The sequence below is a fragment of the Panthera leo genome, chromosome E2 (assembly GCF_018350215.1).
Source record: "Panthera leo isolate Ple1 chromosome E2, P.leo_Ple1_pat1.1, whole genome shotgun sequence".
NCBI lineage: Eukaryota > Metazoa > Chordata > Mammalia > Carnivora > Felidae > Panthera > Panthera leo.
The window spans coordinates 50,435,936-50,455,744 of NC_056693.1; the positions used below are offsets into that span (position 1 = coordinate 50,435,936).

At 40.1% G+C, this 19,809-nt stretch overlaps 1 protein-coding gene across 3 annotated transcripts in view; it reads left to right on the forward strand.

Moving 5' to 3' along the window:
- Nucleotides 1-16,843, forward strand: part of CNTNAP4 (contactin associated protein family member 4) — a 253,150-nt gene extending 236,307 nt beyond the window's left edge. For 2 of the 3 annotated variants that reach the window (XM_042919722.1, XM_042919723.1), the window contains 4 exons: nt 9,096-9,314; nt 9,638-9,709; nt 14,498-14,597; nt 14,802-16,843. In XM_042919722.1, the coding sequence (XP_042775656.1) occupies nt 9,096-9,314; nt 9,638-9,709; nt 14,498-14,597; nt 14,802-14,898 (488 nt within the window). In that variant the 3' untranslated portion in view covers nt 14,899-16,843. Of the gene's footprint in view, nt 1-9,095; nt 9,315-9,637; nt 9,710-14,497 lie in introns of all 3 variants that reach the window. The other variant, XM_042919724.1, reaches the window with a different exon arrangement.
- The last annotated feature ends 2,966 nt before the right edge of the window (nt 16,844-19,809 follow it).

Below are 19,809 nucleotides of genomic sequence, written 5' to 3' on the forward strand. Positions count from 1 at the left end.
TAAATTTTGAAAGGGTTTTCTTTCTAGTTGCAAGTAAATTATAAAGAGGAGTGGTATTTCATCTTATTTGGGAGGGTGAGGGGACTTCTTGTAGCCTGGTTTTTATTTCTTGTTGGATATTTGACAGTAACCTGCAATATTTTGTCCCTTGAGAATGTTTGATTAAACTCATGGGTGAATGATCAAAATATTGGCCCTTGAGCGGGTTAAGAGTTAAATTTATAAATATTTATAGGCCCTCTAGGACCGTGCTTAGCCCCCAAAATCATGTGCTCTCATCCTCCAAACAGGGGAAATGTGAATTGCATTGTTCTCCCTCAGTATGCTAGAGTGGACGTAAAAAATACATGCAAAGTGCTACTTAGATATTTGGAAGCTTAACTGAAAAATTCCAAGTGAGTTTCATCATGTAAATTATGTAAATTCAACTGTAGTAATAAAAAGAATCAAAGATATATAACAAATCTTGATCTCAGGAGTTCCTCATCTAGCAGGGTCTGAGACGAGGCATTACATAAAAATGTAAAACACAAGATAGAAAATTGTAATAGTTATGCCTAATGTTAATACAATCATAGTTTTAAGGAAATAAAATCTTCAAATTTAATGCCAGCATTGCTGATGAAAATACTTTTTGTGAGTAGAAATATGTTAAATATATTATAAAACAATTGGGAAACTTATCTGCATTCTATTAGGAGGATTGTATTAATGACACAGTAGAATAATAACATTCGTTATATAAATATTTGTTTCCCTTTTTGTAAATGAGTAGGGAGATTAGTAGGGAATTAAAGATGTTAATGTTTTTACTCCAGAATAGCATATCATTAAAACGCATCTCACTCATACTGAAAAATAAGATTAAAGTCCAAATTGAGCAGTGAACTTTATAGTCTGAATCAACTCATTCTCCTAAAAGTATAGGTAAGAATTTATTTGCCATGTGCCTAAGGTGTGGATCTTGACCAAGGACTAATGGTCTGTTTGATCATTAATTCAAAGGAATTAATGTAATTCAAAGGAAAGTAATAATTTGTGGTCAAATTTGGTGTGGTATATGAATTTACAATAAAATATATGTAGTATATTATTATATTTTAATGTAGTATATTAATTTATAGTAAAATAGACACTAAAATGGAACTATTAATTTTCCAGAGAGTTGCTCAATCTTGAAATTCCTTATTATGTTAGTCCGGGTCCTCCAACAGGCAGTTGCCAAGACAAAATTAACCATGTGACGATTTTATTCAGGGGACACTTGTAAAGTAGGAGGTGGGGAGGGAGCTGGCCAAGAGCGGCAGAGCCATCAGATGGCCACGCACGCACCTCTGCCTCCAATGGAGGAGAGAGGGAAGGAAACTCGGAAGTATCCTGGAAGTCTGTGCAATCTAAGAAGGGTTGAGCAGTCTTTGGGGAGCCCTTGGGTCAGCCAGCTATCAGAAGGGTCTCCTGTTTCCCAAGAATGAGCCTGCCTTAGGAATCCCTGCTCTGATCAGCCACCGCTGGGAGCCAGCCACAGGAAGCATGGCCTTGGCCCAAGTATAAAGATGGGTTTCAGAGCCCAGCAGCAGGGGCCTTGGTCAGTTACCCTCCTCTAATTAGAGGTCTGCAAGACATATTCTCACGGCCCCACGCTTATCAGATATATTTTTCCTTTTTGGAAGCCCCTTTGGCTCACTGATTCGTTTAGCACATGCTCTGTGATCACGTGTTATATTCACGAAGAGTGCCATTCGGCAAGGTGGACATTACACCTGTCCTCACAGAGCTTATGGTTAGCGGACATACACGTAACCGTCACACAAAAGGTTCCTGTGTATCTGATTGAGTATAATGTATCCTATGTTGCCTTAGATAAAATAGTTCCAAATTACCCTCCAAATTAAAATGAGTTAAAATATTTCTATCACCTTATGATTTCTGAATATTTCTTCTAAGGGGGCAGAATATACACATTGATCAATTATATGTATTTTTTGGAGTTGTGATTTGTCTACCTTTTCAAGCCAAGAGTTAAGGAGATGACCATTCACTGCCATATTAGATGGAAACCCAGAAAGAAGGACATCTCTTCCCTCTTTCAACTTTCTCCGTTATGCATTTCTTAAATTTTGGAAGAACTATGGAGATAATTTTGGGTTGTCCTGTGAACCAAGGTTACCAGTAGATACTCAAAAAGAAGGTAAATTTTAGAAACAGTACCAAACTGTAGGATGACAGCACAGAAACCATCTCCAACTCCCTGCTATACTTAAAAGACTAAGGACTCAATAACTTTGACAATAATGCTCAGTAATAGTTGGGGGCTGTGGTGGGGAAGTCAGGGCTTTAGCCAAGCAGTTTAGTTCAGATCCTCCTGCTATCAACAGAGTACATTAAATCTGCTTTTCATGTTCATAATTCACTATAAAATTAAGCTCTGAATTCTGTATCTCAGTACTTTTATATGCTATAATAGTTTTATGATTTATTTTAGTAAAAGCTGGATGATCATTTTCACTTACTCTGAGTAGTAGCTTTTGCATATTAGAGGTCTAGATCAGTAGTGATTGTTCCTCTCTTCTGAGGATACAGAGCCAGGAGGTACCTCAGATTACTGCAGTGGAGATGGGGCCAGATGTAAATAATGTCTGTCATCACCAAGGAAAGGACAGCCACTCAGTCTCTACCGAAGAGCTGTAACAACAATTTCCTGTGTGTCAGGAATCCTTTATGTAAAACGTGCTTCGGGGCCAAGAGGTGAGGAAAAATCAGATGACCTGAGTCCTGTTTGTGTAACTATATTGTGAGATGACACTTGAGATAGTCGTTATTTCACAAGCAAGTTTTAAAAGAGAAGTACAGCTTAGAACAGGAGAAATCTTGTTCTAAGTAAGTAAGTAAGTAAGAAATCTTAACATTTTTTTTCTTCATCAGGTTGATTTTTGAGTATTTTAACAGTTGGAATGTCATAGACTATCTTCAGTGCATACCGTGGCTTTAACCTTCTGGAGGCTTTGTTTCCAGAGAGTTAGCAGTACCATTTTGAATTGGCCATACCTAGAAACTGGAAAACACCTTTCTCCTCGTCATAGTACGTGAGCATTGATCAAAGTGTTATGTCCCAAACCCAGAGAACACTCCCGTTGCTGAAACGTGTTCTCTGATTTTAATTATGGAGCAAATGGAATGGTAGACATTGGGATTTTGTCAGAGGCTCATGTAGTCACGAGGATGTCCTCCAGGTGGGAAGGATGAATGTGATCCTTTGACAACAAGATCACCCTCGTTGCTCTCATCTGGTAGTCAAACATAATGAAGCAGAGCTCTGCTTACACTTCAAAAAAAAACAAAACAAAACCAAATGATAAAAGCAAAAGCCACAAATCCCAAATTATATATTTATCAGCTGCCAGATCTAGAAACCTTTGTACAGAGACAAAACCAGAATAATTTCTAAAATAAAAAAGAGAAGGCAGTTGTTTATTCCTTTCATTACTAGCCTGCTTTAAAATGTGACTGCACCAGGAATAAGTAAACAATAAAGCCATTATCAGGGACTTCCACTATAGTCTGAGTGACCTTATTAAAGAACAAGAATTGAAGGAAGAGAAAGAGAGGAGGAGGTTGGCAGGAGAGTGGCTACACGAGTTTGGGGCACAAAGCAAACAGAGCAAACAGTTTCTGGCCCAGTGATGAGCTGTGGGAGTGCTCAGAGTAAGAGCAGTGAGATGTGAATTCCGTTAGTGTCGTCTGTTAAGTATAATAGAGGGTTCGAGATGGTTTCCATGTCATCATAGTACAATTTAATGTCATTACCTAAAAAATTACACTCCTTGCTTGATATCTGCTAGTGATGCTTGTTAATGATGATTGGAGTTAAAAATTTGTTCCTGCGGTCCATTTCCTTTGTAAAAATGAGCGCTGGAGGACAGAGAGGAAGCCATTTTCTTTCTTTCTGGTCTTCCTTCTAAAAAGGCAGACAGTCTGATGTCATCTCTCTGTCAAGTATGTTGTTCACAGGTTGTAAGTACGGACGCCGAAGTGAATGATTCCTCAATCAGCTCCTTTAAGAGAACTATTAACTTGAACATTATCCAAAAAGAGATCTCTCCAAGATGTCATTAATCAAAGGAGATATGCAGGTGTAAAGTTGTTTTGCTAACTCATTGAGATTTCGTTGGGTCACGATTCCACACATGAAAAAAAAAATCCCAATTAAGACCATTACATGATCGTGAAATCGCATAAAACCTCTCACGGAAAAATGTGCTCACATCTTGAATGATATAATTTAACCTAGTGTAAAATGACTGCAGAGTCACTGTTCAAAGGCTGAGTGAAGTTTACAGCTACTATCCATTACTTTGTTATGTCAGACATGTTATGGCGAGGGAACCGTGACAGCAGAAATTCGTCATCCATCGTGGTATGGGAAGAACCAGTCTGCCTCGAGACAGACTTGGTCCACAGCCCTCCGTAATTAATAGGCTGCGTTATCTTTGTTTTTATATCCAAAGCTCATTGCCAAATCAAGTTCTGAGTTCTGTTTATGGATTGTTTTTATGTTAGAAGAGTTTTCTAAAAGCCCGAAGATGTTTTTCACTCATTCTGTGCTGAGCGGTGGCTTCGGTATATTTAGAGGCAATGACCCATCGGGATCATTGATCTCTTCTGACGCTGCAGAGCCAGGAAGTGGCTCAGATTTCTGCAGTGGAGATTTAGGCCAGATGTAAATAAAGTGTGTGGTCAGAGGGAAGAGGGTGTCTAGTCCAGCTCTTAGAAGAGCTAGAGGAACACACGTCAGTCTCGATGCTATTCTACGGAAAACCTGCTTCAAAGCCAAAGGGGTATGTAAGATAGTTTAATCAGATTATTTAAGGACCCTGTGATTTTGTAAATGTCTTACGGCACTTAAGACAAGTTATGTCGAAAGCAAAAGAGAAGTACAGTCACCCAGAGATCTCTAACTATAAATAGCTTCTGTATTAATCAGATTTTCAAGGTGATATCTCAGTGCGGTAGGTTTGGTTGGCAAATAAATACCTTTTATGAAAAACTGCTTCCGCATCCATGTGGTATATTTGCCGTCTGCTCCGCCATTTTACTTTCCCATGAACTCTTGTCTAGGATCCTGGCCATAATGGTATATAACGGTAAAAATGCCAGGCTCCTCCTCTGATTTATTGCACCATGTTCCGGCAAGGCTTTTAATCTGATCTTCATAGATTAAAGATACTGAGATCCTTTTTAAATAAGGTCCCTCTTCATAGGTATGGCCAAACCACTTGGTTTTGTTTTCTGAGGTTTTCTGTTTGTTTGTTAAGGAGAGCCACAAGAAATTCCATGAAGCACTCTTTGCAATTATTCTTCCATTTACGTCACACCTTTTCCAGAAACAGTCCTCTTACTACGTATGGAAAGGCACTTCGTACACATTTTAATTCCTCGGTACCCTCTTTTTCTTGCAGACCTTTTGTTAAAAGGTTTCTTCTCTAACAAAGCAGGAGTCATTCCGTTTGTTGGAAAGTACAATTGAGGCTGATTTTTTAATAGGCAAGATCACCCAAACATCTGAGTCAGTAAGGATGTTTACGACCAGAAACATCCAAAACATGATTGTCTTCTCAGGGTTTGTGTAAAGCAGGAGACAGTGGTGTCGGCATCTCAGGAGTCAGGTAACAGGAAAGATAGAGATTTTTGCTCGTTCGCTTTGTTAGTGCAGTTGTCGATGTCTAGCAAAGATATCTAATGCTATGTATTTCTAAGGCCAGCTTTGCTTATGAACAACATATTATAACTGTTAATTTTGCCTGGTCTCAGTTCTGGGGGGTAGGGGGTGGCTGCAAAGCCCCTGTGCTCTGCCTTCACTCCTAATTCCCGCCCATTGACTCTCCTGCAAATAGGAGTTGCTGGTCCAGCCCAGCAGGCAGGGGGGAGCATTAGAGGTTGTCAGTGAAGAGAGCCTTGGGTGACCCCGTGCGCCCTGGTTGGAAGAGTCTGGACCAGCCTGCGAGAGTCTCTGGGGAACACCCTGAATTGTGTAGATCCCTCCTCTCCACTTGGAAATGCTTGGCTTACAGAGATCTCTGGGACCCGCGTGGGGAAAGGTCAGCATTGAAAATGTCACTGTGCCCAATCCCCCCCTTTGCCAAAGAGGGAGTGACCTGAAACTTGAGGAGTTCCTGAGTCCTGCTGACGATGACCTGAGGTTTGAGTGCTCTCTGGCTGGAGGTTAGGGGTGCCTGGCCCGTACCCTCCCTGACGTGGGGCAGCTACATTGTCTACCTTCTCTAGATGTCAGCCGCCTAAGGAAACCAGTAACTGACAATCACCTGGCGGAGGAGAAAAACAGCTCTATTCTTAAGACTCACAACAATGAAACGGGAGAAGAAACAAAGCCACCAAATCACTCCCTATCACAATGGGCATATTCAGGGAGACAGACACCATCTGATGAGACTTAGTAAGAGCCCTTGCTTCCAACAAAGCAAAAAAAGACCTTGAGGAACTAAAAAGGTGTGACTGTTCCAGACTCAAAGTCCGTAGGAAAGAGTGATGTTTGTTGAAACGTGAACTCATCACCTAGAAGATCAAGTGATGAAGGCTTCGACTCACACAATATTAGGTCCCAAAGGATAGAAATCAGGCTGGAAAAGTAAAACAGCTTAGAGAAAATGCAGAGAAGATGTGGTGTGAATAATCAGCAGACCAATAGCATAAAGAAGAGGAAGGAGAAGCAGGTTACGACACTTGGCAGGCTAACGAAAAACCTTGTGTCTCCAGATGAGAAGGGCCCACCATATTCTAGGCAAAATTCCTAACACACAGGGAATCTTGCAAAATTTAAGAAAGAAGTGATGGAGCCAGAAGATGCTGGAATAATATCTCCAGACCACTAAGGGAACAGGGCTCTGAAGAATCAACCTTAAAATAGACGCGCAAAAATCACCTAATCCATCAAGATAAATTTCTGTTCAGACGCACTCCATCACATTTGCTAATTGATTTATTCAGAGCATTACCACTCTTCAAAATTTTCATTAGTTCCTGTTTCTATGTTTATTTTCTCTCTCTGCTGCTAGAATGTAACATGCTTGATATGCGCGGAATTTATTTCCTGTATCTGTAGCTCTTAAAACAAAAATTAATTGATTAACTGCCCACTTTATGTTTTCAGAGTTTAAAGTCTTTTATACCGTAACTTGTAATTTGAAAAATGTTTTTACTTAAAGGTGTAGTTTTTAAGATTCATCTCAGATCAGATTTGTACCAGAGAAGTGAATCTCATCTATTTACATTTTTCGGGGAGGGGGGAGTGTTCAAAAGATAAGATTTTTCAAAAGCCTATTGGAATTGTAATCAAGATTTTAACACTGTAGAATAAATGTGAAAAGCACTGTCCTGATTATGTTGTTTTTAATATATATTTCCTGTTCCTTTCTTATTAAAGTAAAAAACCTCCAAAGCAAGAATGCTGCCTTTCTAAACATAAATATGCTTGAATGTATATCCATTCAAATGAGTGAATGCTGTGTGTTGGAACTAAGTTAGTTCTTGGTTTCCACACATGCACGACACGGCTTCTGTGGAACAACATAATGCCGGGGAGTTGAGAGTCTCCCGTGGGTTCAAGGAGCCAGTCTGGGTGCAGTGAGGCAGGATGGCCTGGTAGTAAGAACATGACTTTCGGAGGTAGAGCCCCTGAGCCTGATTGCCATACATCCAGTGTAATCAGGTCAGGCTCTTTCAGAGCTGACGCGCCAAGAGTCACTTCAAGAATAGTTGCTCTCCAGCCAAACAAACTAATAACAAAATAAATCAGCAGCCCTGCAGAAGATATGAACAGAGTGAAGAAAACAATGTGCCAATCAGAAAGTGGTTCATAAATAGAAGAGTCTTGTGATTTGGAGCCCAACAGGCCTGACTCCCGAGCAGAATGCCGATGGCTGTGTGGCCTCAGGCCATCACTGCGGTTCTGAACCCACGTGTCTCGCCTGTGTGACTGACTGGGATAAGATACTGGCGACTACTGGAAGCTGTCAACACAGACGTGCAAATCCCTTAGAATGGTGCCATTGTAAGCACCCAATAAATACTAAATATCTTTTTTTTTTTTGAGAGAAGAGTGTCAAATTGTGTCTGTGTCCTTGTATATGCAGTGCAGGAGACATTAGTCCTCCTTTTTAATGGTCATATTGGGTGGGGAGGTGCTATATGGTCTGGTCACATTTGAACTTTAAAACTATAGTTACTTCCCCTGGTTTAGATTTCAGGCTCGCCACACACAAAATGTAAATATATTCTTCACTCTAAAATCATAAATTAGTATTCCGCCATTCAAGCCAATCTCTGTTCCATCATAGTCCCAGAGAAACTCAACTCTGGTTAATGTCGGGGAGGGATTTTCTGTCTAGAGGGGCCACACATGTTTCTGCCCAAGTGACAGCAGCCCTGAAACAGGGAGTGAGGTGTGGACGCTTTCACTGCTGTGCATGAGGAATTAGGGCGACTCTAGACACTTTGGGGTGTAGCCTTCCCACCTGATAACGTCTTCCCCCTGCGTGTTTGGATGGGGCCAGAGAATACCAGACGGCTTTCAGCCAGACCAAGCTGTCTGCTTGGGCAGTTAACAGGAGAACTCTAGAAGCTCCATTTTCCCTCTCGCTCCTGTGATGGTCGTGACTTACGTCTCAAAGGCTGAGCTGAATTCATTTCCAAATCGGGAAGCACTTTAATCTCTTGAACATTGACTGCAAGCCCTATCACAAATCACGTTAATCATCTATTTTTAAATGTAACATCTCACGAACCCTCATCAGTTCAAAACCTGGCTCATCCGTCCGGAGGCTTCAATCATTTCCAGATCACCATATCATATTAAATTAGCCATACTTAAAAACTTGCTTTCGTTAACCTCAGGAGGCTCACCGGTAGTCACGGAGAGACTTAACGGACCTGACTCTTTTAATAAAGACCCAAGAAAGGGGAGTTTAGTCCACTGCATGTCTATCGTTACTGTATTATCAGACTCAGAACATTCCATCTCTAGCCTTCCCTGTTTGCTCTTGCACGATTATTAATATTTTGGTGTTTCTTTGGATTTCCAGAGTACAGTGACATAGACCAGGAGACAGCCCTGGCCGGTGCACAGGGCTTCCTGGGCTGTCTGTCCGCGGTGCAGCTCAGCCACGTGGCCCCTCTGAAGGCCGCGCTGCAGCCTAGCCACCCGGCCCCTGTCACCATCTCAGGACATGTGACAGAGTCCAGCTGTGTGTCCCAGGCTGGCACTGATGCCACATCAAGGGAGAGGACACACTCGTTTGCAGGTAGGGGAATGGCTCCTCCTTTGCAGTAACAAACACACTTGTCCCCTGGGTGTTGAATCTTCTGATGCCGCTGTTGCAATGCGTTCTCAAGGTGGCCTCCCCAGATTGGTTTTGTTTAACTTCCAATCCATTTCTCTTCTAGATCCTCAGTGCCTTATCCATGTGAGCCACTGCAGTTGATGCTGCTGAGGTTAAAAAAAAAAAAAAATCACAGAGATCCCACACTGATTAAATGTTTTAAGATTTTTTTCCCCCAAAATTTCTTCTTTTTACTTGGCTCTATCCCTCCCTCCCACTTTTTTTTTTTTATCCTTTTACTGCAGATCATTCTGGAACAAGAGATGACAGAGAACCCCTAGCTAATGCAATCAGAAGTGACTCTGCAGTAATTGGAGGTAACAGAAGGCGTGAATGAACTCTTCTTTGGTACTTCTCATCTCTAGGAGTGGGGAATAGTTAGCACTAGAGAAACGGTGGGGAATCCACACATATCCCCACTGCGGGACACTGGATCCTGAGGTCAATGGCGGGGGTGGTTTATTATTTATACTGGGTTGTCTTTTAGAGTCTTCTTGAATTCATGAATTCCTTGAAGATTTTCAGTATACATAATTGATCATTTCCCTGAAGTGCCACACTCATACAGTTGCTACTCTGTGTAAAACTGAACATCATTTAACTTGAAAATGGCCTTCTACAATCCCTAAGGAATTCTGAATATATCTGGGGAGGTACTATTTCTGTTGGCTTCGTGGATTTTGTCGTATTGTTTCCACAAGAGTTTATGTAAAAAGTAGGAAAAACCTGAGATTAACACTGGGAACATACATTTTATGTTGTGTTAACACTCAGTGAAATGGGTATTTTAGATGCTCACATCAGTGAATATAACACTTTTAGTTGCATTTTTTTAATCAAATATTAGGCCAATGGAAGGAAAGTGGTTTGTAGTTATTTTAAATTGCAGAATTAACACAAAAAATTTTAAAGTATACCTTCCTGGCAATGAAACAGCATGTTCTCTGAGGCACAATTTATTCAGAGCCTACCCCCAAAATATACCTTTTTCTTCCTGATGAATGATCTTCAGAAAGTAATTAATCAGATAATGGAAATGCTAAGCGACTCACCTTTTCTTCACACTTTGCATATGAGATGAACATAAAAAATAAACAGTTATTACATTGCCAGATAATGTGATTTCACTTTAACTTGGGCAGTTTATGTGGGCTTTATGTCTGGTCCGTTTTTGTTCTATTTTTTTACATCTTTACTCATTCAGACATCAACTTCCTTGAAGTCGTTAGGATTTTACTTAAACAGAGAATAGTACTAGTCATATCTTTGTGAGGATGTTAACATCCTCATTGCCATTTCAGTTGCTTTTCTTTTTATCAGATTAATGGTGTATAAATAAAGATACATAAGATAGAATTCCCATTTAGTCATATGATAAGCAAAAAACAAACAGCAGTAAATCCCTCCAAAAGGAGTAGTTAATAACTGAGTGTCTAAAAGAAAATACATTAATATATTATTAAAAATACATTATGTGGTAAAAACTCATTTGAAGCTATAGCAATTAACGTGCTTAACATTTTCACGTTTTAATTTTTTTAATGTTTTTATTTATTTTTGAGAGAGAGACAGAATACTAGTGAGGGAGGGGCAGAGAGAGAGGGAGACACAGAATCCAAAGCAGGCTCCAGGCTCCGAGCTGTCAGCACAGAGCCCGACGCGGGGTTCAGACTCACAAACCGCAAGATCATGCCTTGAGCCGAAGTCGGACGCTCAAACGAGTGAGCTGCCCAGGCGCCCCAATGTGCTTAACATTTTTTTTTTTTTTTTAAATTATGTTTATCTATTTTTAATTTTTTTTTTTCAACATTTTTTATTTTTTATTTTTGGGACAGAGAGAGACAGAGCATGAACGGGGGAGGGGCAGAGAGAGAGGGAGACACAGAATCGGAAACAGGCTCCAGGCTCCGAGCCATCAGCCCAGAGCCTGACGCGGGGCTCGAACTCACGGACCGCGAGATCGTGACCTGGCTGAAGTCGGACGCTTAACCGACTGCGCCACCCAGGCGCCCCGTGCTTAACATTTTAAATGACAATTCCTTGTCAAAGAAATTGTCTCAGTCTCCCAATGGTGCTTTTTCCATACATTTAACTGGTATAGATATAGGGAGACACAGATTCATAGATATACATAGAGAATGACTGGACAGTCAAGCCAGTATTAGAGCACAATATTGAATCTTTAGAATATTATTGCTTTGGGCAAAGATCATTGGTAATATTTACAGAATATAGGAGGGGTATATTGATAAGTCATTCTCTGTTCCTGTGGAATGGAAACATGTTATAGGTCATCTCTGAAATCTGTCTTGGCTCAAATACGTACAGCAGAGAAAGACAGTGTGGAAGGTGTATGCAGCTTGGGAACTGAGGGCCTGGGAACACGTGGTATCTGCTTCTGCTCATTGCTCAGACAAAGCTTCAGAAGCAGAGCAGTTGATCATGGCCGTTGAAGCTCAGAAGGCCTTGTCTTGGGACCACATGCAATTTATCTGCTAAATCACAGAATATCATCCTCCAGGGTGTTTCTCCATCTGGTAGCATCGCGGTATAATTCTTGGCCCGTTGTCTCGTTACTCGTAAATTGCGCCCACTGTGTAACAATAATTAATCCATTTAAAATTTCTCCAAATTGGCTAATCGTCCTATGTTCTACATTTTAGATCATCTTTTTCTTCACTTACAAACACTGAATAATGTAAGATGGGAAAATTGTCCAGTAAGACTTTTTTAACCGTGACCCAGATATTACAGAGGGTTTCTGGCCAGGCTACACAGATATGGATGGTGAGAATTAGACAAAGAGAAAGCTACCTAATTTCCTCATAAAAACATTCACACAGAGCTTCAGATGGCAATGTCACAGAGCACAGTGGTTTGCCGTATTTTATTTAGAGTATCTTTTTTTTTTTTTTTTGGTATAGCAGGTTAAATCAAGGTTTTTGTTGGATGTGACAAATCCTGACATGACACCTTCCCCAAATTAAAGGAGATAAATCACATATATGAAACAAACTAGTTCCAGAGTCCCCCCATGATTATGACCATCTGGATGTCCTGTCTGGGCCACTGTAATATTGATATTTATTTTATAATTGCTGTAGCCTGGTCTCTACTATACCTCATCAGTTTTTCATATTGAAATAATTCAGAATATCTCTCTTGAAACAAGAGGCCTAAATTAAGAGGCCAGACAATAGAAATATTTATAGCGACTCAACTGATGAGAGGCAAAATATATAACAACAAATGATATTCTGATTAAAATTATTATTTATTAATATGACTAATAATAATAAAAATAACTGTATCCTTTAGTAAATTCTTCAGATTTCAAGTGCAGAATTTGGTTGTCACATTTATGTTAGACTTATATGAGCAAGGAATTACTGTCCTTCTCAGGTAAGCCCAACCCAACCTAACATTGGCTTAGCCATTGGCAATATTATATAATTTGCTGTAGTGAATTTAATTGCCCATTAAATCATGTGCTCAGGAGTCCACTGTGATTGGTGAGAACCTTCAATGTGTTGGCTTGGTCGGTTTCCATTAGAGTTCTATGCCCCCGACTTAAACTGGAATGAAGAATTCCTAGCTTTACAATATGACACTTGATCCACATTGCTGTTTTCATTGTGCCTATTTTTGTCTGAAAACAACTTCATCGGTTAATACCTCCACCGTTTTCATCAGAAAAGTCGAAATGTTAGGAAACTCTCAAACTCATGGTGACAGGCAATAGTTTTCCACATTCTCTTTCTCATCTGAAAGCTTGACTTTTATCACTGGCGACATGTATTGTCAGTTGTTTTTCTTCAAGTGACAGACTCACTTCACACGTTTTAGAGAAAATATCTGCCAAATATCCAAGTCAAAACAACCATAGTTTGTCAGTCATTCTTTCAAATAAAAATGGTGTTCCATGAAGCGAAAAGTAAGTAGTTGAGCTCACAAGTCAGCTGTTCACACAGGCGCTCTTCCTGGAGACAGCCGTCATACTTGGAGATCCATCCAAAGTACTTTCTACCTCATTGCCCAAAATGTTAAAAAGGCTTATAGCCAAAAGGTCAGTATTTCATAAAATAAGTAATTTTTAGGGCTTCATTAAGGACACTCTTAAAATGAATCTGGCTTGCTTTTTTTTTTTCTTTTTTGTGGGATTGCCTGGCAATCTAACGCCTTCTGCCTTATGAATTCCACGACCGCTTTTACGGTTCGGTAGCCTTGCCTTAATTCATGCGAAGGTACCAGGAATTTTACCTAACCCTGTTTTACATTAATAGTGGATATGTCAACACAATGAGAGAGGCATCTTGGAATTATTATGAAAATAGCTTTGACCCTGTGGATCTCCTCAAAGTGTCCTGAGGACCAACAGGGATTCACAGAACACGCTTTGAAGAACTACTAGCCCGATGTAACGCCAAGGTCGATAACCATATGTTGGCATAGCTAAGAATTGTGGTATTTAAATATTTTATTAACAACCAGATGTTTCAAAATATCAATATTTCTCCTACAGAAATAATCGAAATAATCTATGTTATCTGTGTCAATATATTTCACTAGTCAGGATTATTCATATACATATATCCTGTTCCTCCTATTCAGCACTATGACAGACTATTGAGAATCAACTGAATTACAGTGTTTAAATATTGAAGTACAAAAACACATTTAATTATTTTATAACATTACTACTATCTGTAAATTTAAAATAATAACAATTTGTGTATTAATATGCAGTGACCAACCACATGGTCTTAGAGACATGTCAGTAACATCTTGCGTTATATGTAAATGCACTAAAAATTTGAAAAATAAGTGGAAATGCACTAAATAAATCCAATATCATATGCATGCAGAATAAATGGAGGTGAACCCCCAGGGCTGATAGAGGAACTCAGAGACAGACAGACTCGGGTATATTATGACACCGCCCGATCCAGAAATACCTGAGGTTTTGATATTTTTAATTCATATCTACTAGATGCTTGATGTATGTAGAAAATGATTTTATCATGACTTATTAAGCAACAAAGTCAGCAGGGCTTCCGTTTGGACAAAAGTTCTGACTTTGCGTTGTTTTTCTCTTCCCTCCCCAGGTCTGATAGCGGTTGTGATCTTTATCTTGCTGTGCATTGCTGCCATTGCTGTTCGCATTTATCAGCAGAAAAGGTTATACAAAAGAAATGAGGCAAAAAGGTCAGAGAATGTAGACAGTGCCGAGGCTGTTTTGAAAAGTGAGCTTAATATACAAAGTGCAGTCAATGAAAATCAGAAAGAGTACTTCTTCTGATTGGCAGCTGTGTTTTAACTTACAAACCCGACAGTCTGTTTTAATAGCCGGGGGCTCTCAACGGACAAGAACATGTTCTTCCACTGAATGTACACGCAATTGATTTGCAGCACTGCCGTCTTGCCATATCCAGACTCGAGATGGCTCCAGGAGGCCTCATCCAGTGATGTATTTCCCATAGCAGTCGTTCTACAGAACAAGGGATGAGATACCGCTCTTAATTTCCAACCGTTCTGATAGGATCTAAAACGGAAGTTTAACTCACTTGATGACTATGGTTTTTAAACGTGAAGACCGTATCCCTGGTCTCTCAACCGTGTGGTACGTAAGTTTTGTTAGAGGTAAAAATCAAAATTGGACAATACGGACCTTGCTTTACTGGAGAACATGCTCGTGTTTGCTTTAGTGTCCCTATGGTGTTATTAATAGACCTGGAAATGCTTCTGAGATCCTGTTTGGCTGGTGTTTGCATCTTCAGTGGCCAAAAGTATATAAAACCCCTTTGCCTTTCTCTGTGTTACATTCAATACAGCTTATCCATAGTCTTGAAAGATGTTGTGTTGTCATTGGTTTGTTTTGATTATTCTTTTTCTATTTGACTTCTCTTAATGATTTGGAATACCTTAGGTTTTGAGTGTCAGACTTCAGCTCTGAATGTAAAATTCATATGCAACCAGACTCGGAAAGTGCTTTGGTTGTCAGCGTGCGATGTCTTGCCTTTTAAAATTTTCATAATCTGCTATCATTGTTCAGTAGTGGCGGGAGGTAAGACCCTGGATAATGCCAATTTCCCAAAGAATGTGAAATGTTTGCAACTCTTCAACTTGTCAACATAAAAACCACAACTCTTAACAATGCACAAATTTTATTTACAACTGTAATATCTCATATGAAACACACCTCTGTGAATATTTTCCCCAAACCTTATGCCAGTTTTCTTTATAGGTTTGTTCTTCTGTTTTTCTAAAGTTTATCACCAAATTTTCTTTGATCTCCCTTGACTGTATTCCATGGGGAATGTTTCTTATGTATTAGAAAAAAAAAAAAAAAAGACAGCTGGAAGTGGAGAGCTCCATTCCCCATCCTAAAACATATACTCCTTCAGGCATACATTTTTCTGTGCCCTGACCTCCGGGACAGATTTTGTAAAATATAAGCTGCAGCCACGCCCCCCTCCCCTACTTTCTCCAAAAGCAGTTGAGTGGTTACAGAGTGCTCACTCTATGGGGTGATGGCGTATTGCATGATTTATGCTTCGTCTGCCATTCTGTCATCTCTCATTTATGGTGACGGGGTAATTTCTCGAAAAGTACCAACAATCAATATAACCTGCTAACTAGTGCATTCTGATTAGGGTGTATATACATACCAAGAGATCATAGAATTATCAGTGACCTTATGAAACTTGTTGCAATAATTGATTTTGAGGCAAAGCAAACAAGGTGCATGCATGTAGTTCTCTTTAAATTTCATAAGCCAGTTATATAATAAAGGCACTTTGCTGTTTATGATCACGCTGCCCGGGTGCCTGGCAAGGAACAGTTGGATCCCTTAGTTCGTCCACACCAGAACAATTTGGGAATACATAAATTAATCATCTTATTTTCCTTCTCAACCTCCTTACAAAAGCTGCCTGTCTTTTCCATAGCTCTGTATCCATTTTGCTGTTTCTGTAAATGCCTGACTAAATCTTAGGATATGAATTAACATAGTAGTTTATGAAGGACCGATGTTGATGAGTGGCATACTTTCTTCTTTTTAATTGAAAGACTTGAAGAATCGAACACAGAAGTGCTAGTTTTTATTTGATGCAAAGCTGAATACAAGCATCCTAACGGCCCTGAATCTGTTAGAAGTGTTCATGTGATTTAGTAGCCGCATTAACCTGGTTGGGAGTGTAGACAGGTTTATAGATGGTGAAGCCTCGTGGTACTGTGTGGTCCGCACCACTAGAAGCTGCAACGTGATGGCCTCACAACGCATTGATTCGTCATTTGTCATGATTTTCAGTTCCGGGTTTGTAATCTATTCTTTCTTTTTTCTTAATAAAATGCATTTTTGAAGTTAAAATGCAGGATATATTTTAAGAGACGTTGTATAAAGGTTTAAACTGAGGGAATGACACTGGATTTTCATTTTCTTAAAACAGTAAAAAGACGTGTAGATGTCAACCTCCTTTACTGGCGGTCTGTGTTTTTTAAGCCTTTTGGTACATCCCGTGATTATTATGAATTATTAACAAAAACTGCATTTATCATGTATTTTCCTTTGAAATGGACACAAAAATGGCAGGAGAAAACAGAAAAAGGTTTACTGATTATGACAGGTGAGGGCAGTTGAACGACATTTAAAGTTTTGCCGGAGGCGAGCCTTTGTCAGCAACTGTTTGTTGAAACATTCTGTGTGTTTGAACGGGGCTCGATCCTTTTACTTCCAGAGAGCTTGGCCAGTGAGGCTACACTGACAGACCAGATTATGTCGAAGGATACTGTGCACCCTTCTATAATATAAAAGTTTTTAAAAAGTCCCTTATCTGTGATTTCACAGGAACACAATATATAATTAACATTCTCTTTTTAAGAAGACGAACTTTCTAAATCTCATTAAATTCCAATGTGCTAATATGCAAATAGAGTGGAGTTAATGTGGCATTGAATACTCGCCTCTATGAAATAGGGGTCATCTGTGGGAAATGACATCTTAATTTTGTGGAAGCCGTGCCACTTAAATGGCCCTTGACCACTCTAGCAAATAGCTTCGTTTTTAAAAAAATTCCGTTCCCAAGGGGGCTCCTGGGTGGCTCAGTTGGTTAAGCGTCCCACTCCTCATTTTGGCCCAGGTCGTGATCTCATGGTTCCTCTGCTGACAGCACAGAACCTGCTTGGGATTCTCTCTCTCCCTCTCTGTCTCTCTCTCTCTGTGCCCCCCACCCCTTGTGCTTGATTTCTCTCTCTCTCAAAATAAATATTAAAAAAAAAATCCTTTCTCAAGTGTCACTCTTTGAAACACATTTAATAAATTCTTTAGATGGCAAGGTAAACACCTGACGACCAAACAGAAGCCAGTTATTTAATATTGTTTATGTTGGGGCGCCTAGGTGGCTCAGTCAGTTAAGCATCCAACTTTGGCTCAAGTCATGATCTCACGATTCATGGGTTCGATCCCTGTGTTGGGCTCTGTGCTGACAGCTCAGAGCCCGGAGCCTGCTTTGGATTCTCTCTCTGTCTCTCTGCCCCTCCCCAGCTCATGCTCTCTCTCTCTCTCTCAAAAATAAATAAACATTGAAAAAAACTTTTTTAATTAAAAAAAATTGTTAATGTTAAAAAATAAAACTGCCAGTTATTCTACCAGCAAAAGTGGGTTTATTCGGGAACAGCAGAGATGCAATTCAGGATAAGCAAGCTATGGCAAAATGATAGGCAAGTTGCCTGGACAAAGGAGAGGAATGCTGTTTGTAGAGGAAAGGGGGCAGGGAGGTTGGAAAGGCTGTTACCAACAAGTCCATTGGAATAAACTGGGAGTTCCAAGTGTAGGGGCTTCTCATTGGCTGAGCTGTGACTGTCTGTCATTGGCTGTGTTGCAGGAGGTGTGTAGGGGGAGGTGGGGTCAGGGAAGAGGAAATCCTTTTTTCCTCCTTCCTCCTATTCCTCCTGCTGGGAATAGTGAAGTAGTTTCCCACGCAAGGTGGTCTTTTCCTCTTGGGTCTGTAATTGAGGAGGGGTAGGGCATGAGCGTGCCCTGCGGGCCTCCTGCCTCCATTCTAAATGAGGTTCCCTTTTATAAATTTTCACAAAATCCACTTTCATTAATTGGTACTATCTTTCATGTATAACGGAATCTGGGAATGGGGTCCATCAGGCAACTGGAGAGCACAGATGTGTTACTGTATGATACATATTGGTGTGCACAGCTGAGTTTTACAGATGAAATGTCCAGGACACAGGTATATGAGGTGGTGTCCCCAAAAGGACACGTCAGCAATGTGGAAGTGATGAAACCGTGATGGGAATTTCCTTTTGTTCCCACGTGTTTCTGATCTTAGTACTTCCAAGACCTGGAGTTTCGGCAATTATTTAGTGGCATGGAAAAATTGAAGGATCTTGGTGTCCTCTTTGTCCAGAATGACCTATACTTCTAGATCTCTCCCATATCCTTTAAAAAGAACATAGATCTTTATCTGGTAGGTCATTGCCATTGATAGATTTGGTTTTCTTTAAAAAATATTTAGTAAGCTTATGGCCCTCAACACCAGGAGAGACGATTATAACTGGAGCACTTTGTATAGTCATGAAATACACCATACGAGCTCAACCCGATGGATCAAGGCATCAAATATCTTCGTTATAACAGAAGAAAAGATGAAATAGATCCAATTTACGTCAACAACGTTCAGTCGATTGATTGGCTTTCTGGTCCTTGTGTTGACTATGAGATGGGTCTACTAGATATGTTCAGGATGTCCTGGTGGTCCTTTATTTTTCCCAAGTTTGAGTGATTGGAGAGTGGTAACGGAAGAAAAAGAACAGAAGGAACAGAAGCCGACTGTCTATGTGTTAGGGACATGTGTGAGTGAGCATATGCATGTGTACAAGAAGGAATACCAAATGAGGACAAAGCAGATATGAACTGTGAAACAGTCTGCATATAATTTAGCTAAGAGAGCTGGACTTTTGGTGTGGCAAGAGCTTCCGTGGGGACTGGTTTTGAAGATTTGCAAATGAAAATAAATGGGATGGAAAACAGTCTGACCCAGATTATAATGGCTTCTCCAGTGCAATAGCCTTTTAGTCTTTTTCCTATTTGTAACATTAAATTTTTTGTTAAAAAATACGTGAATATATTGAAAAAAATGAAATAGCATAAGAAATCTTGCAAGGAAACGTAGCTCTCTGTTACCATATCGCCTCCCCATCCCTCTCAGCTCTTTTAGATGCCTCTTGTGAGCTGCCCCCATCTCTTCATCACATGATGTAGCAGGCCAGCTTCCTTGGGAAGCAAACTCCAAGGCAGTGGTTATCACAAAGGACATTTATTGGGGAGAATTGTTGTGATCAACATCTGTGGGGGAGGGGAGGAGGAAGGATGGGGCCCATCACCCAACCTGTGCTGCTGTCACAA